The sequence below is a fragment of the Lagopus muta genome, chromosome 1 (assembly GCF_023343835.1).
Source record: "Lagopus muta isolate bLagMut1 chromosome 1, bLagMut1 primary, whole genome shotgun sequence".
Classification (NCBI taxonomy): domain Eukaryota; kingdom Metazoa; phylum Chordata; class Aves; order Galliformes; family Phasianidae; genus Lagopus; species Lagopus muta.
The window spans coordinates 90825736-90852050 of NC_064433.1; the positions used below are offsets into that span (position 1 = coordinate 90825736).

Consider the following 26315-nt stretch of genomic DNA (forward strand, 5'->3'; position numbering starts at 1 on the left):
CCATCTATGCAAGAATAATTTCCTTATTTGTAAGTTAAATACAGTGTCCACATAATCATTACTCTAAAACCTGTCAGATATTTCCTTTTCGCTTTCTTAAAATAAATATTTAGTTCCCAAAAGCCTTCATCTGTGAGCCCAAACTGTTTTAAAAACAGTAGCTGGGTCAGTGTTTTAATAATACATAAGCACTTTTCAAAAATTGCTCTTTCCCAACCATAAAGATGAGTTCGCAGAATAAATCAAGAATATACGTACTTTGAGACATGAGCAAGGTTATAACTTTGTCTAAATGAAGGAATGTTCCAGTACAAAATATTATTTCACTTGCACTTTTTCTGCACTACTTAATACTGGATATAGTTAGATATATTTGGATATATAGGATATATTTAGGATATATTTGAACAAATAGAAGTGAATATACATGTATTCCTTTTTAGGGTAATAGAGAATGTTCCTTCTTTTCCTCTTCTTATTTTTCTTCTTAGACTGCATATCAAGTGTGCAGTAATCATTCAGAAGGATAGATTCCAGTTTTAATTTTTTTTTCCACACAAGAATGGAAATATAACCACTGACTGCATAATATAGACAACCTCTTTTGTTTCACATTTTTACGTCCCCAAAGCAGTTATGCTAATAGAAGAGGGGAAAATACACAGAGAAAAAGGAAGATGTTTTAGGGACAGCCATTCTATTTGAATGCAGTAAGCCAAATTAGTTTCCATGTTTAATATTATTATATGCCTTGTACAGGTATACTGAACAAAAGTTGTGCTACATTCTTTTTGATAGAATCAAAAATGGAGATGAGACAAGCCTTTCCTTTAAAAGTATGATTTCATTAGCTAACTTAAATTTGTAGAAAGGGTATGTTATTTATTAATTCCTACATAGTTTTCTATTTTACTCCACTACAATAGTTAATATTTATTTGGTTGACATAAAGAAAAGTAATTATATATATATATATATATTTAATACATTAGTATTAATAGTTTCAAAGTGCCCTTTCTTAATGTTCTTGTCAGGGAGGCTGAGTTAACAACTTACTATTATGTACTCCTTACTGAGCTGTTAATAGCCTTAGAGTCTTTTCCAGGAATTCACCTGCTGCTCATAAAAACATTTATGTTGCTGTAGGAATTTCAGACAGTTGATACATCTTCTGTTTGTAGTGACCTTGATAGAACTATCTGTTATTCTTCCATATATTGCCAAAAGGTCTAGCTTATTGTTATGATATATGTTATCACAATAACAATTGCTTTGTGAATGAGCTTTTTAAAGCTGTTCTTTTTAAAAAAGATATTGTCACATTTCTAAATTTCCTTAATTTTTTTTCACAAGAAAAATTTAAGTTTTTAATAACTGAAAATACATTCCTTTAAATTATGCTAGTTAAATTAGAAATACACATTTATATGATAGAAAATAAAATCAGAATTTGCTTTCAAAGTGCAAAATGATCATTTCTACTAACATACAAGATTGCTATGTCCTTTGTAATGTCCATTGAACTACATAGAAAGCGATTTAACTACTGGATCTCACGGTATAATTCCAGAAAAATGGCACACAGGTAGACAAAAAGCATAATACAATGAGTGAAGAATTGGCTGATGGCTCTGGCTCAAAGAAAATACAGCAAGGTGCTGAGGGCACCACTGCTGCACAGATGGGGAGCATTTCCAGGAAGATGTGAACCATACGCTGACTGAGGTTGGAAGGGCCCTCTTCAGGTCGACTGATCCCAGAACAACAGCAAGAACTCAGTTCTTCTCAACTGATGCTAATCTCAGTTTTGCAGTACTTAACAGTGCCAGTATTAGTAGCCTGTGTATTGTTTTCCAAAGCCTTGAAGTTAGAAATTTATTTGGTCACAGCCAAGACAGATGCATGAGGAAAATATTTGATTGAATTTCATTTTTGTAATAAGACCCCCTATCTAGATGACTCAGGGAAGACAGTAGATGTAGTCTTCTGGATTTCAGCAAAACTCTCAGAGCTGTTTCTCAGTGCTGTTTCTTCTGGATCAAATGGCCAGCGTACAGCTAAACAAAAACATAGTACAGTTAGTACTTGGTCAGGCTCAGAGAGCTGTGGTAAATGGGGTTATGTCAGTCTGGCAACCAGTCACTAGCAGAGTTCCCCAGGGCTCCATTTCAGGGCTAGTTCCCTTCACTGTTTTTGTAAATGACCTGGATGCAAAACATGAATGCATACAAAGTCTGTTTGTGGACAGTGATAAAATGGGAAGACGTGCTGTCTCCCTCAAAGGCAGAGAGGCCTTGCAGAGAGATGATGACCAACTGAGGGTCTGGGCAGTCACAAATCACATGGAGCTCAACAAGAACAAGCTCTGGGTTTGGCACCTGCAAGAGGGCAACCTGGATCTATGTACAGACTGGGGTTGGGTTGGAGAGAAGCCCTGCAGAGGGGGATCTGGGGATTCTGGTTAAGAAGAATTTGCATATGAGTCAGCAGCATGCCCTGGCAGCCTAAAGGGCCAGCCGTACCCTGGGGAGCACCAGGCAAGCAAGCCCAGCCGCGTGAGGGAAGGGGTTGTCCTGCCCTGCACAGGATGCAGATTTAGGTGCAGCAAAGTAAGACGGACGTAGAACTACTACAGAGTATTCAAAGGATGGCAGCAAAGGTGTTGAACAATCTGAAACGCAAGGCGTCTGGTGAGTGGTTCAGGTCCCTCGATTTGTTCAGCACACAGCAGAGGAGCTGAGGGGAGGCCTCGTGGCAGCTGCAGCTCCTCACAGGGAGCCGAGGGGCAGCGCTGAGCTCTGCTCTCTGTGACAGCGACTGGGCCCGAGGGAACGGCATGGAGCTGTGTCAGGGGAGGGGCAGCTGTGACAGGTTCGTCACCAGAGGGTGGTTGGGCCCTGGAACAGGCCGTGGCCCCAAGCTGCTGGCATTCAGGAAGCCTCTGAACGTCAAGCTTAGAAGTGTGGTTTGAATTTGGGGTGGTGCTGTGTGGTCCCAGGGGTTTGAGTCCATGATCCTTTATGGGTCTCTTCCAACTCAGGTAATGTTTCTGTGCTTTTGTGAACAAAGAAATACTAAAATTTCATGTAAGATACACTTACCTTCTGATTGCTTACATTAAAAAATGTTCACATCTACAGAGATACAATTTTCAGTGCTTATGGAAAAGGGAGCTACCTCGTGGAAAGGTGAAAAAAAAATTGTTTTTGGCGGCAAAACAATGGCATTGTAGTGAAGTAGTCACTCCTTACACAAACTGTGGTAAGGAAGATGATGAAGCTGAAAAATGCAAGTCATGCCAGAGCAAAAGGAAAAAGAAATTTGAATTAGAGGTCTGAATAAATTGGAAGTCTTCACAAATCCAGAATAAGTCATCTCTGGAAAGGATTCTCTTTGGGTAATTAAAACTACAACTTTGTTGGATTCACTTGGCTTGCAACCTTCAGGAGGCAGGTGCCTTTGTTTCTCATTTGTTCCCTGTTTGTTTCAGTGTCTCTGTAACTTTCTATTCTTTAATTGCTGCACAAGTCAGACGGACCTCCTTTTCCTCCTCAATGCATGCATTTTGTGTATGGCTGGATTCCTTCAGTAGTTTTCCCTGAGTCATTAGATATTACATAACACAAAAGTGGGGGTGTGCAAATATGCACTGTTGCTCTTTAGAGTCCTACAAAGGTTTTACAGAAATGCAGGTGTTATATTTTGTTCTTGCCTTTGGTGCTTTAAAGCAGTTTTTTGCCATGTTTAGTCTCAGTGGATTGAACTAGGGTTCAGCTTCTCCTCTGTTGTGCCTTTTTCACCTGCATACCTTTCTTTACTTCATACACATAAGATAGGCTGCAGTGTTTGAATCTAGTGATATTAAATTTTAAATATATATATATGAAAAACACACTAATCACAGTATTTTTTATGTATCAAAACAAGAACAATGTTAATCAAAGTTTAACATGTATTATCCTTCAGTAAAGCCTACTTTGGTAAATTTAAAAGGAGAACTGGCTTCAACAGATGAAGAGAAAGCTGAGGTGCTGAATGAGTTCTTCACCTCGGTCTTCACTGGTGGCCAGGATTCTAGTCTTTTTCACGTCCCTGAGCCCTGCATCCCCAAACCTCTATGTGGGGACCAAGGAGGTAAATTCCTCCCCACTGTAAGGGCAGAGCAAGTCCGAGAGTGTCTCCTTGGACTGAATGAATGAATACAAGTCTATGGGGCCAGATGGCGTGCATCCCAGGGTCCTGAAGGAGCTGGCTGAGGTGGTTGCCAAGCCGCTCTCCATCATATTTGAGAAGTCGTGGCTGTCAGGTGAGGTCCCAGATGACTGGAGGAAGGGTCACATCACTCCCATATACAAGAAGGGGAGCAGGGAGGACCCGGGGAACTACAGGCCGGTGAGTCTCACCTCTGTGCCTGGGAAGATCATGGAACAGATCCTCCTGGACAGCATGCTCGGTCACATAAAGAATGAGCATGTGATCCGAGACAGCCAGCACGGCTTCACCAAAGGAAGGTCATGCCTAACTAATCTTGTGGCCTTCTATGATGGAGTGACGGCATTGGTGGACGAAGGGAAGGCGACCGATGTCATTTACCTGGACCTGAGCAAGGCCTTTGACATGGTCCCCCACCACATCCTCATCTCCAAATTGGAGGGAAGTGGATTTGATGGGTGGACGACCCGATGGATAAGCAATTGGTTGAAAGGCCGCAGACAGAGGGTGGTGGTCAATGGCTCTATGTCCAGGTGGAGGCCGGTAACAAGTGGTGTCCCCCAAGGGTCTGTCTTGGGACCGGTGCTCTTTAACATCTTTATTAATGACATCGATGAGGGAATTGAGTGCACCCTCAGCAAGTTTGCTGACGACACCAAGCTGAGTGGTGCAGTTGATACGGTGGAAGGAAGGGATGCCATTCAGAGGGACCTCGACAGGCTGGAAAGCTGGGCTCGGGTGAACCTAATGAGGTTCAACACGGCAAAGTGCAAGGTTTTGCATTTGGGCCGGACAACCCCAGGCACCCGTACAGGCTGGGAGGAGTGGTCCTGGAGAGCAGCTTGGCAGAGAAGGACCTGGGGGTCCTGATGGACGAGAGACTGAATATGAGCCAGCAGTGCGCTCTGGCAGCTCGAAAGGCAAATGGGATCCTGGGCTCCATCAGGAGAGGGGTGGTCAGCAGGGACAGGGAGGTGATTGTCCCTCTCTACTCGGCTCTTGTGAGGCCCCACCTGGAGTACTGTGTCCAGGTGTGGAGCCCTCAGTACAAGAAAGACATAGAGATTTTGGAAAGGGTCCAGAGGAGGGCGACTAAGATGATCAGGGGGCTGGAGCACCTCCCCTATGAGGACAGGCTGAGGGAGTTGGGCTTGTTCAGCCTGGAGAAGAGAAGGCTGCGGGGTGACCTCATTGCAGCCTATCAATACCTGAAGGGAACCTACACCCAGGAGGGGAGTAAACTCTTCAAAAGGGCTGACAACAGCAGGACTAGGGGAAATGGATCCAAGTTGAAGGAGGGAAGATTTAGGTTGGATGTTAGGGGGAAGTTCTTTACAAGGAGAGTGGTTAGGCCCTGGAACGGGCTGCCCAGGAAGGTTGTGGATGCCCCGTCCTTGGACGTGTTCAAGGCCAGGTTGGACGGGGTCCTGGGCAACCTGATCTAAATGTGCATGTTTGGTGGCCCTGCTAGGCAGGGGGGTTGGAACTACATGATCCTTGGGGTCCCTTCCAACCCGGGTGATTCTGTGATTCTGTGATTGCTGCTGGTTATGTCTGAAGGTAATAATTTTGCTATGTTCTTCTCACAGTTAAGGCACACTGACTCAAACACCTGTTATACCTATTGCTGTGTGTCATTCATTCAGTGCATTCCCACTTGACATAGTTGGACATGTAACCACCAAGTACTTGGCAACCAGGAGGATTTAAAGGGAGATATTTCTTAATTCATATTTAGAGAAACAGAGAGCTTCCTAACCTACTATAAAGTGTTTTCTCTACTCCGTACCTTTTACAAGAACCACACTGTGTAGTAACCATGCTTCCAGACAATGGTAGCAGTAAAGTATGTTTGGATGGCGTTAATATAATTCAGATCAGTAATTCTGAAGTACAAAACTAGCAAATGTGCCATAAAAATGCCAGTCTGATACTTAATGCCAAATGTACCTAGCTAAAAATGCCCTGTTAACTGGAATAAACAGCTCCAATTCTTTTCAGTAGTCATGCCATTAAGTGCCTGTACTATGAAAATAACTCAAGGACTCAGATCTTTGCTCTCGTGAGAAGTTTAACTAACTTCTTTAGAACTTATTTTTAAGGAAATAAGTTATTCTCTCTTCTCTCCTTCTCTATCATCTATCCTGACCTGACAAAAGCATGATGGACTATCTTATCTGGACAGTCAGAAGGACTGAGAAGCAGAGAGCAAGGAGAAAGACAAGAAACAATTGCATGCTGTTCTTTGGCTCCGTTCAGCTGATATAGTCCTCATTTTAACTCCAGAAGTCACTCATAAGGACCTCCTATCAATTCTACCATCACATTCAATAATCTTATTCTGACGTAACTTGAATAAATTGTAACCTATAGTTGTTTACAGGCAATGGAAATTCTTTACAGAATTAAAGAGTTTTTATTTAAAAGTTAGCAGCAGATACAAATTCATACAAGATGCTTTCTGTGATTCAATTAAAAAGCTAGTACATATCGTTGGGATCCCAATTAAAAAGTAACTTAAAATCTGCATATTTTGTTAAGTTTTGACATTACCAATCGAGGAGAGGAGACAGGAGAGAGGAGAGTGGAGGAGTGCAGTGATGTGGCTGTGTCTGTGACAGCAGCAGGACGAGCCGAACAGAGGGTTTGTGTCAGGAGGCCGTAGGGGAGGCAGCGCTGCAGCACTGCAGCCTAGGTAGGAATATATTCCATTGCAAAGGGAACAAGGAAAGTGTGCATTAGTCTGCTGTGTTAGGGACAATGTATTTTATCTATGTATATGGTTCATCTTAGACATGAGCCCATCTTTAAATCAGCCCTTTCACCCTTCCTGTTCTCTCATCCTTAAGGGATGAAATCTGCTTAAAAGGGAGTTGCATAGGCTTGTTGCTTCAAGAGGTTTTTAAGACTGCATGGTTGTTTTTTTTTTCCTATGGGCACCACCATACATAAATGTACATGCTACACAAAGTAGTTAAAATTTTCATGTGAAGTCTTGCAAACCTGAAAAATGTACAGAACGATCCAAATCTGTATCTAACTGCTATCTTTGGGCACTGAAGTAGTAAGAAAATTTGAATGAGTGGCAAAAGAAAAAGTCTTCAGGAAGAGCTAGAGAGGCTAAATTTTTTTATATTCTTAAGTTAGAATGACTCCTGGAGACATTGGTGTAGAGGTTTTCACTGGTAAATATTTTTTATTAGAAAATAAATGTTGTCAGAGTAGCTTGTAAGTGATGGAAAGATGGAATTTAATATCTGAGCTTGTCTGACAATTCAAGTTATCTACTGCAGCTGCCTGTATTATATTCTGATTGTACCCTGTTCAGCTATCATCTTAAGGCATAGACCTGTTTTTATTCCTCTCAATTTAATCTCTGTGTCAGTATGATCAGCAGTGTCCTATCTGCTGCCTTCCCATCTGCTTTTCCTGCATGCACCTCCATGTCAACCACACAGCTTTGCTCTCCCCACCTCTCACCTTATTGTGCTGGTGGGAAGGTAAACACTGTTGCAGACTCACTTTCCTCATCTCTCCTGATTTAATTTGCTCTTTTTCATGGTCCACTTCATGTTAACTCATTCCTACCTTTCCAGGTATATATGCCATTAAAATGAGGATTGGTTGTGTTCTAACTGTTGTACATTTTCTTTATGATTGGTTTATCTATTCTTCTCCTTTTCTTGTTAACAGCTTCACTATATGTACAGAGAAAGCGATGAGCTAACTGGCAGGCAATCAGAATATAAAATATTGAAAGGCCAAACAGGTAAAACACTCTTTAGTATTTCAGCTCTCTGGACTGCTACATCTCAGATTAGTGATAAGGGAGGTTCTGCAGGTTCCATCTCTGAAACAAATACTGCAGTCATCTGCAATTTTCTCAGTGGCCCCACCTTTTCCTGTTAGTTTTATTCTTAGAATCATAGAATCATATAATTGTAGCACTCTTAGAGTTGAAATGAACCTTTAAAGTCATCTAGTCCAACTCGCCTGCAATGAACAGGAACATGCATAGCTAGATCAGGTTGTTCAAGGCTTAACTCAGCCTCACCTTAGAAGTTTCCAGGGGCATTAGCCACATCTCTAGGCAACCTGTTCCAATGCCTCACCACCTTCACTATAAAAGACTTTTTCCTGATGTCCAAACTAAATCTACCCTCTTTAAGCTTGAAGCCATTTCCCCTGTTCTGTCACCACCGACCTTACTAAAGAGTCTGTCCCCTTCTTTCCTGTAACTCCCTTTTGGATATTCAGAGGCCACTATCAGGACTTGATCCTGCAGCTTTTTCTTCATCCATTGGATAGTCTACCTTCACCCATCAAATATATATCTTTCCAATTTGGAAATAAGATTGTTGTGAGGTACCATATCGGAGGCCTTACTGAAGTCCACATAGCTGACATCAGTGGTTCTTCCCTTGTCCATTGATACAGTGATGCCATCACAAAAGTCCACTAGGTTGGTCAAGCGGGATTTGCCCTTGATGAAGCCATGCTTATTCCCCTGTATTATCTCTGTCTCCTCCATGTGCCTTAGCATAGCTTCCAGGAGGATCTGCTCCATGATCTCTCCCAGCACAGAGGGGAGACTGATAAGACAGTAGTTCCCAGGATCATCCTTTTACCCTTCTTTATAATTCTCCTTTTCTTATTCTTCACCTTCTGAATTCAGATTGATACTCAGAACCTTATAATCACTTTATAAAATTTACCTTAAGTTTTCTAGGCATCTGGAACCATAAGGTACAACATTTCCAGCAAGGATTTTGTTAAGAAGATTGATGGTATATTTGACTGTTACTCCTATTATTGTTACTTTTCATATTTCTATTATTTTAATTTTATTCTTATTCCTGCTATTGTAATTTTTCTTATCACTGTATTTCATGACTGAGGGTGGTGATACATGGGAACAGGTTGCCTAATGAGGCTATGAATGCCCCTTTCCTGGAGACATTCAAGGCCAGGCTGGATGAGGCTTTGAGCAGCCTGGTCTGGAGGGAGGTATCCGTACCTATAGTAGGAGTGTTGGCACTAGGTGATCTTAAAAGTCCCTTCCAACCCAAACCATTCTGTGATTCTGTGATTCTATGGTTCTGTGAGGCTTGACCTAATCCTGCTGATCATATTGTCATCAGACAGTAATTAATGTTAAGAGCACATTCTTAAATCTTTGAGTCTCTTCTCTAATAACTTTCAAATGTTGCTGTTGACAGTCGTCTCGATGGGTACGCTATGGGTCAAAATAATCCTCTAACTGAAAACCATGCGCAATGTTGTAAAGATAAACTTTCCAAGGTAGATTCTGAGTTTCTAAGGCATAGTTAATTTTCCTGATTTCAGTGTGATTGCTCCTTACCTACAGCGATCTAAGAGAGATGAGACTCGAGTTATGATTAAGGGCATTAAGAATTTTGAAATCATGTTATAGAAATAATTGCAAAGAAGAAACGTGTTTTTCTGACATTGTTGGGATGAGCTCATTGTGAGACAAATGTGGGCAGCATAAATCAGAGGTGATTTTCATATGTTAAAATCACTAGGTCTGTATTTTTCTGAGAAAACACAAGGAGTAGTAACCAATTCCATAGTTCACTGTTACTTGACTGTAACAAATTCTCTTTGAACTGATTAATCACATATTGACTATACCTAGTAATTACCTACTGTTTCATTCTAATGTATATTGCAACTTTAAAGTTCAGTTGACCCTGGAGGAAATTAAGTGCTATCGTGGCTTTTCCAAGGGAAAACTAAAGATGGGGTAGGACATTTTGACATTTCCTTTCATGATGGCCCAGAGCTACAATTAATAAAAGTTCCTGGCTTCCTGAATTATGGCCATTCCCTTAAAATAATGATGCTTCCTCTGTAGGTCACATTGTGTATATCCTTCAAACTGATGTATCAAGGAAAGTGGAAAAATGTGAACAAATGTTCTCATAAAAGATTCTTTTTTATTATTCGAGCTTTTATTTCAACATTGATAATGTCTGGATCACAGAACTCCGAGTCTTCCTTTCTTTAATGTGGTACTTACTCAGCTTTGACATTGTGCTTTAGTGCACAGGAGAAAGACCCGTTCTCTGTGGCATAAAGATTGCATCTCTATTAGTATTTGCTCTTGTTAGATAATAGTTCTGAAAAAAGGCTAAGCAGGATTCTATGATGTAAGTAGGGAATTTTCATGTTGAAGGACAATGTATGTAAGCCAAATCAGTTTTCTCTACTTGTAAGCGTTTGATAGAAAAACTTGTTGCTGTCTCCTTGGGTGTTTTCAGCACACATGGATTTGGAAGTTGTAGATACATGAAAAATACGTTCTCAGCTAGCAGAAGCCTTTAAAAACACTTTCCCCAGTGTCTGTTTAAGAGACTTCTCAGTTACTCACTGGATTTCATAAACTGAATACCTCGATTGTCGTTCATTAAATTAGTCAGGCACAAAGTAAACTGCAAGAGATTCATAATTCCTGGAGATCTGATTATATATATTGAAGGATAGAAAATTATATTTGATGATCTTTTCAAAATAAGTACTGATATTACTTTGATTCATCTGTATGTGTCTGATGCAATATAATAATCTATGTTGTCTTGACCAAAACATCTAGTGGTTAATAAATTCATCCACCTTTTTTGAAAATTGGATAATACCCAGTTTACTATCAGCAGTGTCTTACGGTCATTTGGCTAGTACCAAATACATAGGGGGTTCTTGTGTATTTCATTCTGTAAATCTCATTTTAGAAGAAAGCCACAGCTTCCTTTCAGTTGAAAACAGACAAATCAGTCATTGGCATAAATGACTGCTAGTCAACAGAGTACAATGAATCTCTATACACTCCTCTCAGTAGTGAACTTTGTTCTCAGTACTCCATTTTCCACACCTCATTATGAAGTGTGATTTAGTACTTACAACATCTAAACTGAGTAGTTTTTCATGAACAGTATTGTTGCTGTTATTTTATGTTGCATTCATAGCATTATTTTTTTCTATTCCAGCTTGTCCCACTGAAATAACCTCGCACAAAAATGAAAAACTTTAAAATAAACCTAAGATAGACAGAAATAATATTATCTAGACAAATAGCATGGAATGTGTTTTTTGTCTGGCACTAAATTTTGTTACGAAGTAGGAACAAACTGTCTTTGCCAACATTGTGTTATTAGATGGTATTTCAGAGTAATTTCTTTGAGAGATAAAAACATCAGAGTTTGAAAGTACAGTGTCCTTTCTTTGGAGAGTTCAAGCATCCACTCTTTGGAGAATCATCTTACATACGAATCTAGGCCAAAATGGTTGATTTCTTTGTGTAAAATGATGTGAAGTTTCCAACTATTAATCTTTTTGTCTCTAGTTTGAGTAACTTCCTCTTCGAGTACGTGTTTCTGAAACTTTTTTTTCTCACATACACCAAGGTGACAAGGTTTGCTCTCGTATTTCACTTGCTGTAACAAATCATTTACCCTTTCCCATGTGGCAGTAATATTTATATGATAGCGTGCCTCTATACATTGTTTTTTGGGCTATATGATGAATGGCATAAGAGGCTATGGAAAGGAAGGGAAATTGAAGGGCTTGGAGATGGAAGCTCCCAGAGTATACTGCAGATGTCCCTGTCTGGTGGTGAGAGAGCAGCAAGCCTAACAGCTCTTGGAGGTGACAAAATACCATTCACCACCCCAAACGGATGGTCAGAGGCATTTGCCCCTCAAGAAGGTTGCTGTTAGGCACAGCCTGCTCACAGAGACAGAGTAGGGCAGAACTGTGCAGTTGGGCTCCATGTATTCCTCTTTGGTCTCATCTAGTAATTTTATTCTTACCCTGTGTAAAATTTACATGGCTTGAACTGGAAGGTTTCTCATTGGGAAGTTCACGGCAGTAAGGGGTACTGCAGGGCTCTCTCCACCTTGGTCCAGCCACACACAGGGTATTCCTGGCACCGAGTAATGTGGAATCATGGAATCAGGGGTACTAAGAACCACTTAACACATCATGGTTTTTTCTTTCGCATACATCTTTTTAACGATCACGCTTTATGATAAATCCATTGTAACAAATATCGTGCTCTTTAAAACATTGTTTGGTATTGAATGCATTTTGGAGTCTCTTAAAATCAATTCTAAATCCTTTCAAATTTAAACCTAAGTTTATTTTGAGACTTAACATCTACCCTTCTTAAGAGAAAATGTTCGTTCTACTACTGCAATTTAGAAGTGAAAGATGCAATAAATTTACCAAATATTAAAAAAAAAAAAAAAAAAAAAAGTAGGAAAAAAAAGAACTCAGATGTGGTGATAGGGTATTTGAACACTTCTAAGTGTGGTTTTCCTGAAACCTGTGCAAAAATCTTCTGTCTTGCATTGATTTTGAGCTGGTTACTATCTTTTTTTAAACAACTTGATCTCTTGAGGTAGAAATTTACCCACTTTACTCAGTTGCCTCATTACTAAGTGAATGCACTAAGTGGAGAACTTGTGTTCTCCAAGATTGCATAACCTTGGCCAAGTTACGTTTTGAGATATATTACAGTTCTACACTTGAAAGTTGCTGGAAATTGCACATATAACAAGATAGTGGAATGGAAATCCCTTATATTAGCAGATTTTCTGTCAGAATAAAATAGTTTTTTTCTGAAATTTCTCAGAAAATGAAAGCATAAAATCCACTAACTCACTCAAATTGAATTTATAGCATTTCAATTAATTGGAGAAGTCTGATGCTGAAACCAGTTGTTAAATTTCTTTTTATATTAATTGTAATTGCCATTCATAAGATTGCTTACACAGTGCCCTAATGTTTCAATTTAAATACACATTTTTTGAGATTTTAAATTTTGTTAATAGACTGTGGAACAAATCAACTCTTCCTTTTAGTCTCGTTTCTCAAATTATTTCCACTGTTTTTATTGAGCATTAAATACAATTATTTTAAATATCAGTCCTTATTGCATACCTTCCTTCTCTTTAACAGAATCACTAAGTCGTTTTTGTGTGTTTGATTGATTTTTAATTTGATCTCCTTATCCATCTCCTTGTATGTGTACTAGAGGAATACTGATGTACTTCTTGCCCTATGCTGATGTGGCTTTGTTATGCTGTGACTCCAGTTGACTCATTGTGATTACTGTTTGTTTTATACAAAAAATACACATATGTTTAGAACAGGTTAGAAGTTCAACAATCTAATTGAAAACTATGTTTTCCTTGCTATATCTCTTCTGTGAACAAGGTTGTTTCCTTCTGAATAGGCTGGAAGCATCCTTTGAATAATACATGCATACTCTAATAATACTGCATGTTATAATAAATTTATATGGTGCCCTATGGGTACTACAGTTGGATTATTGAGCATGTGCCAAGGACAGTTCTGTTCATGTTATCAGTTTGTGGATGACTCCTACTGTAATACAGTAAAGCTAGCCTTAAGGCACCATAGAAAATATTACAGCTTACAGATTTATCGAGTGACTGTAACTAATGACAGGCAATACACTGTCTTTTAAGACGTTTCCTCATTTAAATGAGTCACCAAAAATGTGTCTAGCACTTCCTTTTTGTGCAGCAATCGGTGTGGTTGATCTCCGCATTACAGCAGCTTGTCTGCAGTGGCAATTCCCTGACCCTGTGAGATTCAGGAATTCTCAGCAGATACCCAAAATCAACTAGTAGGAAATTAGCTGGAGAATTTCAAAGTGTCTCTCCTAACGGAATGTAAAAGCGAATTTCATGTACAGCTACATTACTGCTACCTGGAAAGAGAAATAAAGGTCAACATCAGTGATTCAGCTGAGCCATGCTAAAAGTTTACAGACTTTAAAGAAAAGGTTAATTTTTATTTTCTTTTACCCACAGGTCTACCCACGGATAGCGCCGGCATTTTGGCACTACCTGCGGGTAGAAGTGAGTAGCGGGTATTTGAATACTCCCACATCTTTACTTTATAGCTTACTAGTGCTTACTGACCTCCTAGCTTGTCTATTGTGCAAAAATAGTTAGCTGCCATTCTAGCTGTCATTTTCTGTGAATATAGTCTTGTACTAATTCCATATTATTTTGACTACAGTGTAATTACTAACCTAAGTCACAGAGATGTGATGTGTCTATATGCAAGACTAAGGGCAGAAAAAATGATATCTAAGTCAAGGCCATATCATACATTGTGACTATAGCACAAAATCAAAGTACTGAAATCCATACCTGCACCTTCTTTTATAAACACATTTTACATTCATGAGAAGAATTTGGAGCTTCAGTTTTGCTGTATCATTTTTGTTAAGTTTGTACAACTCAACTTGATATCATTTCTCCCCTCTTTTGTCCCTCAGGAGCATGAGCAGCTCAGCTATTCCTCCACAAGGTCCAAGGCTCCAAGTGTTATCATCACAGGTCTCAAGCCAGCCACCAAGTATATATTTCATATCAGAGTCAGGACGGCAGCAGGATACAGCGGCTATAGCCAGAAGTTTGAATTTGAAACTGGAGATGAAAGTAAGTTTTACTGAAAGGAAAAAAATCAAATACAATAGAAGTAGCATTTAATTCTAGAACAGTCAGACACTGAGAGTTTAAATAGCTGAATCCGTTCCATATATTTATCGCAGAGTGACCACTGCTGTATTACAAGAAGTAAGCCTTAGCCTCACACTTCTAGATTTATTTATTTTTCTCGAGTAGCAAATAGAAATTTCAGTCCACTACTGCAGCTGAAGGAATGTTTATTTCTGCAAGATCCCCTGGTTTGCCATAGATCCATTCTTCGTTTAAAGAATGCCTTCCCTTTAACCTCTGCAATTATCATGTGTGAGGTTTCCATTTTACCTAAGTCCAGCAGCTTCATGCAGGTTCTTAGAACACACTGATGGACTCGTTTCTCTATAGTTTTTAATGCTCTTAGAATATAATAAAGAAGACATTTTTAATATGTATTTCAACTTATAACTTCACTAAATTTGCCGGTGAGAAGCGAAAATCCTACGTTCTTGAAGAATATGAAAAAAGGCTCTTACTTTGAACAATTTTGTATGTTACATATTGCTTGCACCTTCAAAGGAACCATGAACAAGATATTTACAAGCATTTGAGATAAAATGAGTGTAGTAGATGCAGCTCTAAAACACTCATTAATGAATTTGCTTTAATTAACCAATGATGTACGCTGTGTTTTTCATTATAGTTTTGGAATTCAAGTTACTTAGGCTAAAGTACAGACTCAGTACTAGTACATGTATTTTCAAGAGCACCCATGAGTTTGTGTTTCATTTTTATTGCTTTTTAACTTCTATTTCAAAAATGTTTTAGGGCACAATGAGTTATAACTGTTATGAGAAGTAAATGCTATTTAAACTTCCATGAGCCTATGTTATATATGGACAAAAGGGACTTACTCTAAAGTCTAAATCTAAATTCTCTGAAGTCCTAATCTAAATTAGGAAGACTATTGCCTGATTTCTGTCATAAGCACTATTAATAAAAATGTCTCAAGGTTATGAAAGTCCGTGCATGCTTACCAAACTCCTCATCTTCTTACCATTTTCCTTAATGCAACTGCCTTGTCAGGCTGCAATGTGAGCTAGAGTAGTGTGCTAATCCTAATTATTTATTTATTTATTTTTAATAAGAACAAGTAACTAAAAGTTGAGTTAGTTGAGTTGATAAAGTACTATAAACTTGGATCCAGGTAAGCCAGTGTTATCATTGTAGATGTTACTGTATTCCTTATTCACCCTTCCAAGTATCAAATGTCTGAAGAAGTTCAAATCCCTATAGACTTTCCATAATGCCAAAAGTCAAGGGACTGCATGTATTGGAGCACCTTTAGCTCTAAAATCATGAGAGAAAGATAAAAAGGACTAAAGATGATGCTCTGAAAAGCCTAAAAGATAACTTAGAAGCTTGAGTTTTTCTCCCAAGTTTACTGGATGCAGAGAAGGACTGATTGGGCCACATGGTTCAGTCCTCCATTTTGAGACAGAAGAATGGGTCATAGATTAAAGTAGTTTACACAATGCTATTATGAGTTTCTCTCAGAAAAAGTATCATTTTCTCTCTCTGGGAAATACTGTTGCCACACCAATATTAATATGAGCTATTGTGTAAAAAAAAGAAATGGTTAATACTTCACACGTCATGTTTTTTTTCAAATTTTGATCTCATTTTGAAGAAACATTGAATTTTTGCAATATAAGATGATATAGTAAATGATGCACTGATTTTAGATGTCTGTCTTCCTATTGTGTGGGAGCACAAGTTTTCTATAGAAAAAGGTCTGTATTGTAAAAAATATATTTCAGATTTCAACACTTAAACGTTAAGTGCCTTCATGACTTCTAAGTATTCACTGTGAATCTTAATAGTAAAACATGTACATTATATATTTACTGTTTACCAAACATTTATTGCTTAGGCTTATTCCTAACTAAAAGTATTTAATTTGTTACAAAATGATATCGTTGAGTGATTGAAAGGAAATATGAACAGAGGAAATGTAGGCTTTGCTTATAATCAACGGAGATGGGGGTAGAGGGAAATTTTGTAGCTGTTTGAAATGGTGCTAGATGAATACCTCTGTTTAATTGAAAGGGTTGTTCAAAGGCCTGTTAGAACTGTAAGTATTACTTCAAATTTAAAAGGAAAAAAATGGGAAGTGTACATGCTGGTAAATTTTACTTATTTCAAATGGAAGCAGTTCTCAATGACCAGTCAAATTGTACCTTTATACTTTCCGAATATCTTGCTTCCTCAAAGCAGTGTTTTGGAAGTAGGCCTATTCTAAGCTTTAACGCACTATCAGATTATTATGGATATTCGTTTGAACTCCTTTTGTAACATTAACAGAACCTCTGTAACTGAAGCTTTTCCAGTCAGCTAATGAAAGCAGATTGAAATGTAACATCTCCCATAAACAGTCTGGACTTACAGTCTTTCAGCAATGGGCAGCTCAGAATATTTAGAGACAGATAGTTCTATCATTTAGTCTTTATACTTAAAAATTTGTCGTGTGCTTATGACCTGATTTTGTTTTTTTAACTTGGATTTCATAATCCTCTTCTGACTTTAAAAGTCATTTTATCCAAACACAGAATCATTGTAGAATTTTACCATCTTTTCTGAGCTATAGCATCAGAATTGAACCTGATATTGAACTGAGAGGGAGAAGGAAACCTGTTTATGATACAGTAAGCAATCATAACACTACTTACCTCCTATTAATTCAGTTTTATTTATAGATCCAAGCACTTGCTGTTCAAATAGAGGATTGCATTACTCAACTGATTGACAAAACAACAATTCTGTGGATACTCTTGTATTCCAAGATACTGACCTACTTCTAGATGTAGTGATTGAGAAGGTTTGTGCTTAGACTTATTTTGAATGGTCAGTTGAGTGCAAATAAATGATAAGTCAAATTTGCTGGCATGCACCAATCTTACAAAGCAATCCAAATCAAGCTATGTAATAATCTCTTATCATTTACTTCTCTGAGAATGTGCATTTCAGCTGAAGTTTTTCTAGCTTTTTAATATATATTGTTCTTTATTATTCTGAAAAACTCTAAATAATATTAGACCAGGACAGACTGTTACAGCTCCCTCAAACCATACCTATTGGAAACAAGCTACTTTGTGAAAATTCCACACTTACAATTACTTTTTGTGGGTTTTCAATTAGCCAGATTTTAAGTTAATGTGAGCTATACTGATTTCATAGGAAGTTAACATTTTCATTAAAAGACTGGGAAGAATAGAGTCTTTAAAAAGTATTTGTTTTCAAAATGAATTTTATGCACCAACAATCTCATAAAAATTACAATAAATACTTCAGGTTTTGAGGTTTTACATGTTGAATGTTAGCATCTAGAAGAATTTAGGGACCAATTCCAGAACAACCAAAGGTATTCCATTTATCTTGTTTGAAAATTGACATATCTTGTTAATAAATAGTAGTACAGCGAGCAATCCATAATGCAGATTTTTCTTTAAAGTAATGCAACAAATGTTGAGTATTCAATTGTGACATTTGTCTGTCAACGCCTTGGGCAGAACGGTGCCATCATGCCTCCTCCAGTTTATTGGTTGAAACACTGTCTATGCTGCTTCAATTCTGTAGGATAAAATAAGATACTTCATTACTAGGAACACCAAGGAGTTTTGGTAAAATTATTAAATGTGGTGCATGAAACAGAAAGATCAGCTGCATAGGAGCCATGAAAAAGCAGTCATACAGTGGTGGTCAGTTTTTTAGGAAGCCCTCCAACCTCTTGACTAACAAACTGCGGCAATCGTTACTTGGAGAGCATGATAATGGAGAAAGAACTCTCCCTGATGCAGAGACAGCTAAAAGAGTAACATTTGTACTTCCTGAAGGGAAATGTAATTATCTAGAAAAGTCAGAAAAATTGTCTTTTCAAGGAAGTAGGGATGGACACTGTGAGAGATTTCTTCCGCTGTTATAACTAAGAGGCTGCTGCTGGGAAATTTCCATGTAACACCTTTGCAAAGCATATTAACTACACCTTTTGACCATGTTCCTCATTGCCATTTTTAGCAGTCACCTTGTTTCAGCGGGGTGGATTTTTCTTGTTTGGTTGATTGGTTTATAGATGCAACAGTTCAAAGCTTTCCTTTTTTTCTTCTTTTTCTGAAGGAATGTTTCTTATAGTATCAACTCAGAGGCCCTAGTGCCTACAGGAATCTGTAAAAGATTGAACAATTTTCTGCTGGTAGGCAGTGCAGTGTTTCCATGCTGTGACTGTCTTTTGCAGGGTTTGTTCTGAATCCAAGGGTGGTTTCCATACCAGACTTCTCATCATCAGGAAAGAAATTTGTATCTGACAGAAAACTTTGTTCATCGTAGAAGGGGCTTAAGGGGCAGACTTCATAGGTGCAGTGCAGGCTACTGCTTCAACTGAATAGAGTGTGGCAAAAGTAACCACGTTGTGATTTTTAAAAAATCAATGTAGACTCCTAGATGGCTCAACTACATCAGATTAATAATTTTAAAAACAAAACAAGAAACAGAAATTATAATAGAGTAACTCGATATGAGGACTGTAAGACATTAATTGGTCTGAAAAATTCTGTTCTTGTGGAAAAAGTAACTTTAATTTCTTTAATATAGGCGCAGATGGTGATTTTCTTGTACTACCAGATCTGTTACTCCTCATGTTCTTCCTTCTATTCCCACATCCACAACATTCATCTGTAATTTTTCAGCCTCAAATCAGGCTATTTTGGATTTGTAGTCAGATGTGAGTGAGACTTTGAGATCAATTTTTCCAGAACTCCAGAGGAGAGTCTTGAATCATTGATTCTGACAGGAGTCTCTCCAGTATTGTTTCAAGCGCTTGCCTTGATTCATGCCATGTTAGAGAATCTGTCTCTAGGATTTTTAGAAACACATTAAGTTGCCAGTGCAAAGCTGAGGGTTTTTTGTTTCTTTGTTTTTTGTTTTGTTTTGTTTTTTTTTTTGTCAGAACACTGTTTTCACAGTAGTAATTCCAATTCCTGAATGAAACCAACAAACAAATAGACTGCACTTACCTCCTATTTAAAAACTGCCTTGCTGTATCCATCCCCATGTCTGCTTAGTCCTGCTCTTCATTCACTAGTAGTCAGTACTGGATACCTCAGGGTGTCTCATTTTAATCTCAAAATGTTTCCTTACTGTGTTTCATATTTTCAGCCATTTGGTCTTCTAATATGAGCTTACCCTGTCTGGTTCCCAGAAGTTCCAGAGTCTTTACTTTTTGTCTTAATTTCCTAAACAAGAGCAATTCCTTGCTCAGATCTTAATTTTTTATCACAGGCTTTCCATTCACCTACTGGTCAGGAAGTTAATGTTACTGGCAACACTTTGAAAAGAAGCTTTTCAAGTCAATTTATGCAAAGAATTAATGCAAACTTATACTAGTAATAGTATTTCATTTCACTTTTAAAAGCCCTTTTAAGCTTGCTGTTCCATTGCCTGCTCCTTTTCCCACATACCCTCTGAGACTGGAGACCATCAGCTCACAGGAACTGCAGCGCTTCTGGAAAGGTGAAGGTAACCCTTATTAGACCCTTTATTTTTCTTTCCTATTGTTCTTTAGCTCTGTTGCTTACAGTGCCTTGTAAATCCATCTGACAGTCCGTACTGTCTGTTAGAGCTCCAGTTCTCACCATCCATACTTATCTATCTCACAGCTACTCACTATTATCTGTCTAGCTGTCTTTCTGTCACTACTTTATCTTTCACACTGCTGGAAGGTCTGCTGCCTGATAGATGTCAAACTGAAATAACTAAAGCATGTAGCTGAGAGACAGAGGAGAGCTATCATTAAGGCTTCCAGACCTTTTATACCAAATACACAACCTTCTAAAAGATTTTGGAGACATTTGCTCAAAGAAAAGTGGAAAATAGAACTGGAAGATTCTCTTTTTCTTTTATTGTCTTGTGCTGTGAATAAAATTTATGCGCCATTTCTCACAGTCTTCCAAGTGAGGAAGGGAAGAGGCATCAGATATTTCTCTTCATTCCAGAGAGAAGGGGAAGTGCAGGTCCTCCTCTACGCATTTGGGTGAAGAACCCAGTGAGAAGTTGTAACTGAGGCAGAGCTTGAATATAAAGAATAACTGGCAGGATCAGAACTGATCTCAAAATGAATTTTCTTATTTAGCAAGGAAACTGTACACATTATTGAGCAAGGAATCTGGAATAATGCAATTAGGAACTCTTAAGTGTCATTTTAAGCAAATAACGTACTTCTGAGTAAATCATGAAGAGTAATGTGAGTAAACAGTTTGCATAGATAATATAATTTGGGATAGAATTATGTATGACATGTATGGTAGTTTTACAATCAGTGCACCACTTTGTGTCAGTGGTACCTACGCTATGCTGAAAAGTTCTGACACTCAAACCTTACACTGTACTATCTAGTCATCTGCTGGGTAACTCATAAATCCATCCTTATCTTTGCCTCATGCCACTCATTTTTTAAAATATGCTTTTGTCAAAATGAACGTGTTGAGCAGATGGGCAGAAGGAATGAAACAAAATGCCATACATAACAGCTACTCAGACAGGTTCTAAGCTCCCTCATGAGACATCTCTGGAGCAGAAGCCTGGGAAACAAATCCTTTTGCATCTTGGAACACCAGCAAGGGAACCATAGCAAACACTAACCTTTTTCTTTCCAGTGCTGCTGCGAACAGCTGAAGGTGTACAGAACCAACCTTCCAATTTACACTGCCACGGGAATGTCACTGCAGACAGGTGTAATGTCGTAAGTGTGAACAGGAACAGGAGAATAAGGAAAGAGGCAGTCAGTTGGCAGTCATTTTCCTATTGGATCTGCTGGTGGTTTACACATTCCTGTTCCTTGAGAGCTTTCTCAACTCCTTGCCTGTTCATGACAACTCTCAAGTGGAGTGTGTCCCCACAGACCATACAGCCATGTTCATCCGTGTGATCACGGAACTATCAATCCCTGTGCACAGTCAGCGGGTGCTGATTAAGATAATGCACTACAAAGTGTAAAGAAAACAGAAAACTGATTTTTGTTACACAAACTTTGGCCCTGATATCTAATGAGTAATAATCTGGGAAAATGACTGTGTGATCCCATGATTAAATGCAGCACTATAACATGTACACACCAAAAGATAAAATAAGTTGCAGAAACTTGCTTCAATTTGCATTCATCGTTGTTTTTTTAACTTAGTTTTTCTGTCTTACATAAACAAGAATACTCTTGAGGAGAAATATGGGGACATATATAAATATGCACAGATGATGGAGAGGAAAAATGACATAAAAAAGCAGGAAATGACAAAAAATGAGTAAAGAATAGACACAGCAAGAACAATACCTGCTGAAGCTTTTATTATTTACAACTTGAACATTTCCTTAATTAGGAAAGACACTGAAAAATGAGAAAGAACAGAAAGATCAAGGGACATGCAGAATTTCATTTTGGACGGCAAAAATTGTTCAAAAATTGTCATTATTGAGTTTCCAATATTAAGACATTCTCCTTGCCTGGAGAGCGTTTTGTGGAACCTGTGTGCAAGGATGCTGTATGCACACACATGGCCTTTGTAGTTATCTATGTGTTGTTCACTGCACTGCGCCTTCATTGATTTCTGGAAGGATCACTTCAAGCAAAAATAAGTATTACTATCATTTTGCTCTACCTGTTTCTCTGACAGTTTTTAACAAATCCACATTTTCCAATTATATTTGTCTGTCATTTCACATTTTTATCTGACAAGTAAATTAAGGTCATCAAGAAGTTTCAGGCTTGAAAGGCCCTCTATAATCAAGTGGACTGTGGCATCTCTACCAATACAGTGAAATACATATGCTAGAAACAGAACAAACATTTTTAAGAGTATACAGTCTCAACTTAAAGGTATATCAGTTAGAAACAAAAAGAACTAAGTTGGTGGGGAACTTCTCCCCATTCATGAACTTGACTGTGGTTCCTGATAGGAAATGTGTATATTATTAAACTGATAGCTTGTAGTCAGCTTTAAGTAAAACTCCAAGCAGCTTCATCCAGCGGGAACAATTCAGAACAACAGCATTTTTCATTTTAGTATGTAGCACAGGGCCTTTTTAGACAGTAGGATCAGTTCCTACATTTCCACACAGAACTTGAATTATCTTGAAGCAAGGCCCTGTGTTTTGTTTTTTTTTATTTTAATGGAATGCTGTTGAAGAAAATCTCAACTAATTTATCTGAAAGCATCCCTTGCTAAAGTCACTATTTTTGCACTCCTTTTCCTATAAATAAATAAATAAGTAAATAAATAAATAGCTTGTAGTTTGTTCTCTCACTTCCATTACAGAAATGGAAACTGGGCAAGATACAGTCATTGAAAACCTCCCTTACCCGTTACAACTTCAAACTGACCCTGTCCATCTTTACAACATTTAGCATAACCCTTGCTAGTCTGAAATCATATTCAGTGTTTGAGTTGACAGCCTATTATATTTGCATTTTTATTTCTGTGGCACCGTACTATATGCTGAATTTTTTCAACTGAACCTGACACTGTGGAGCATAAGATAATGCAGAGCCATTCCTGTGGTACCACTAGATTCTGTTTTGGAGATTAGCTATTTAGTGAGTATTTGATAAAGGCTTTTGTTACATAATTTATTGGAAGATGCGTGCATTTAACTTGTCTAAGGAGAGTTTATGACCACAGATACTGAATGCCTTATAGTTTACTGCCTCTGCATATCTCCATTAAATTATATGGGCAGAAATCTAATGTCAGAAATTTAACAAGTTGGTTTTGCTGAAAATTGGACATAAGTTACTACTACCGTTATTTGTTTCACTTTTATTACAAAGCCAGTTTACACTGCTAACTTCTAAACCTCTCACAAATATTTAGAAGACAAATGTTTTTTCTTGAATACAGCTTTTTATGAGGCTTTAGGCAGTGATGTGTGCATTGTATTGGGCTTCATCAACTGGAAAGTGCGAAACAGCCTGCTGAGCTTTCTTTTTGCAGCAGCTAGAAGCTGTAATCATCTGATGCCCAAAGAAAACTGAAAGAAGATTTTGTTGGGAAGTTTACAAAGTCAAAGTTGCTTTCTTAATAAATCTAAAATTTATTTTCTTTTCTACACTTACTTACTGTTGTTCTCAGAGGTAACTGTGATTCTGTGATCCTGTGAAATGAGTATTCTTTTTCTAGAACAATATTGTGTTTCTTATAGAAAAAAAAAAGTAAAAATTAGGTGAATGTCATATGATGAAAAAATGGAAGTGTAACTGTGTTTACTTAAGAATAAAAAAGTCACGAAGCAAGAGATATGGTTCTCGTATTGAGTAGTACTTGCACAATGAGGATCATCCTGACTATGAGCAGGTACTTCATCAAAATAAATATTTAATATTATAAAGAAAACATAATAGCTCAAGCCTCTACAGACGATTTCAAATGATCTTTTTTACCTGCTAAATGACCTACAAAAAATAACAGAGAAAAACATGAAGCATAAAAGAATCATTTTTTTCTGTTGCAGTGATGCCAATCCTCAAAGCATATTAAAGATAGAAGTATAAATCTGTAACAATAAATCTAAATACTAGAAACATAGAAGAGTATGTCAGGCTACATGTTGCATGTGCTTTTTCTGCTTAGGATTCTACTGAATTCCTACATGTGTAATACTGCTGCTGACTTTATTTTGGATAGTTAGATGCACAGATATTTTTTTAATAACAAGCAAGGTTAAGCTAAAACAACAATACATTTGTTCTAGTTTTTTGTCCAAAATCCAGTCATTCTCAGATCTTAGTAAATTGCAAGTGTCTGATGGTGCTGGCTCCTCATTTTAGAAACCTTTAGAAGTATTCCACACTTCTTCATAGCTGGTACACAGCTGAAGGTTTTTCACTTCACAGATGATACATTCTCACATCATGTCTGGTCTAAGCACCAAGAGAACTACTACAGAGTAATTGCAACTTGTGGCTAGTTAAATGTTGTCACCCATTTTGCATGAATCCCAGGTGCTGGAACTTCAACCTCTTTCTTTGTGCCTCTCTTTCAGCTTCTGATATGGCTGCAGAGCAGGGACAGATTCTCGTGATTGCCACTGCTGCTGTTGGTGGATTCACTCTCCTGGTCATCCTCACTTTGTTCTTCCTGATCACTGGGAGGTAATTAAATCTATAGTGTTCTCATTTGCTCAGGGTCTGTGTTATCCAAGCCTAAGAATTTGTAAAGAATGGCTAAGCAATTTAGTCACATTTTCAGAGTTTTTTTTTAAATAAGTTTCTGACCTTCTTTCCTGCTGATATGGGCAGGAGGAGAACAAAATTTAAAATACAATGCAACTAACATCGGATCTCTGACATTAGAAGACAAAGAAAAGAACACAAAACACAATATTTATTATAAAATCCCTTAACTATAAATTGCAAAGCTTTGGAGAATGTAACTTTAGGATTTCTGATGTCTTGGGGCTGGCAGTATAGTTTGGTAAAGACACTGTGTGGACAATTTTTGGGTTTTTTTGCTATATTAAGTTTATAGGCAAAAATATCTTACATAGCTGTGTATGATATGTACACTTGTGCATTTATTAAGAGAGAACATAAGAATTATGAAATGAAATTAAACGGAGGAAAACCTTACTCTAGAATATTGGGATGATTTAGCTTCCTGTTTGGTTGATTAACATTTTATTGCAGATACTCTTGTAAATCTACATTACAACAGTGCTGTAGCAAGTGAATTCACTGATTATTTTTTATAATGTTGGTGATTTTTATTCTTGCAAGTCCATTTTATTCCTTTTAGCACAGTGCTAATTGTCTACCTTTCCTCAATTGGTATGTTGGTCAGAATCAAATAAAGACATTGTGCTAATGGTTTAGAAACCATTTTGATTTGACTGGCTTGATGCTGTGCTCAAGTGCACACTGAAAGTTCAAGGGAATGCACAAATTCTTAACAGACTTGCTAAAAATGCAGGTAGTGATCAGAATCGCAGACCTCGCTGGAGCTCATGATCACACATGACACAGAGCATCTGTTTTCTTGTGTGTGTGACTTTAGGATTTTGTTTCTTTCTACCAGGAAATAAAGCAGAATTTAAAAGGATAGAGACAGTATGTCCACACTTGCTCTGTAAGACATTAGTGGCACCGCAGTTCTGCTTTGGGTCAAAAAAGCCTTAAAAATTCCTAATATTCTGTAGAGGTATGGGGCTAAGCAGAGGGAGTCGGGCTCTTATCTCTTGCAGTAAGTTCTATAGGAGGAACTGTGTAGGCTTTGGGCCATTCGTACTCTTTTTGCCCCTCCTTTCTTCATATGCATAAAACTGGTGGAAGAGCCTCCATGTGAGGAGGGTTCTCCATGGAGTTTCCCCCTTATTCAGCTTTGGGACAGATAAATCTGGGGTTTGGAAGGGGTTTTGCACAATTCTTGGGCCTGTTTAGAGTCTGTCCTTTGGAGGAAAGATGTTAAAGTTACTTCTATGAAGGTGCTAATGGTCGTTACAGATTGGGTTGATATTAACAGACAGTGCTGTGCATTCAGATTTGTAAATATTTTTCTGTTGTTTGTATACCATTACCTCTGATTAGGA

General features: G+C 38.0%; 1 protein-coding gene across 8 annotated transcripts in view; it reads left to right on the forward strand.

Moving 5' to 3' along the window:
• The window catches only part of EPHA6 (EPH receptor A6), a 504987-nt gene that overhangs the window by 341062 nt on the left and 137610 nt on the right, over positions 1–26315 (forward strand). For 4 of the 8 annotated variants that reach the window (XM_048934201.1, XM_048934203.1, XM_048934204.1 and 1 more), the window contains 3 exons: positions 14073–14120; positions 14546–14708; positions 24774–24882. In XM_048934201.1, coding sequence (XP_048790158.1) covers positions 14073–14120; positions 14546–14708; positions 24774–24882 — 320 coding nt within the window. Of the gene's footprint in view, positions 1–14072; positions 14121–14545; positions 14713–20157; positions 20256–24773; positions 24883–26315 lie in introns of all 8 variants that reach the window. The other 4 variants (XM_048934202.1, XM_048934208.1, XM_048934207.1 and 1 more) reach the window with 3 other exon arrangements.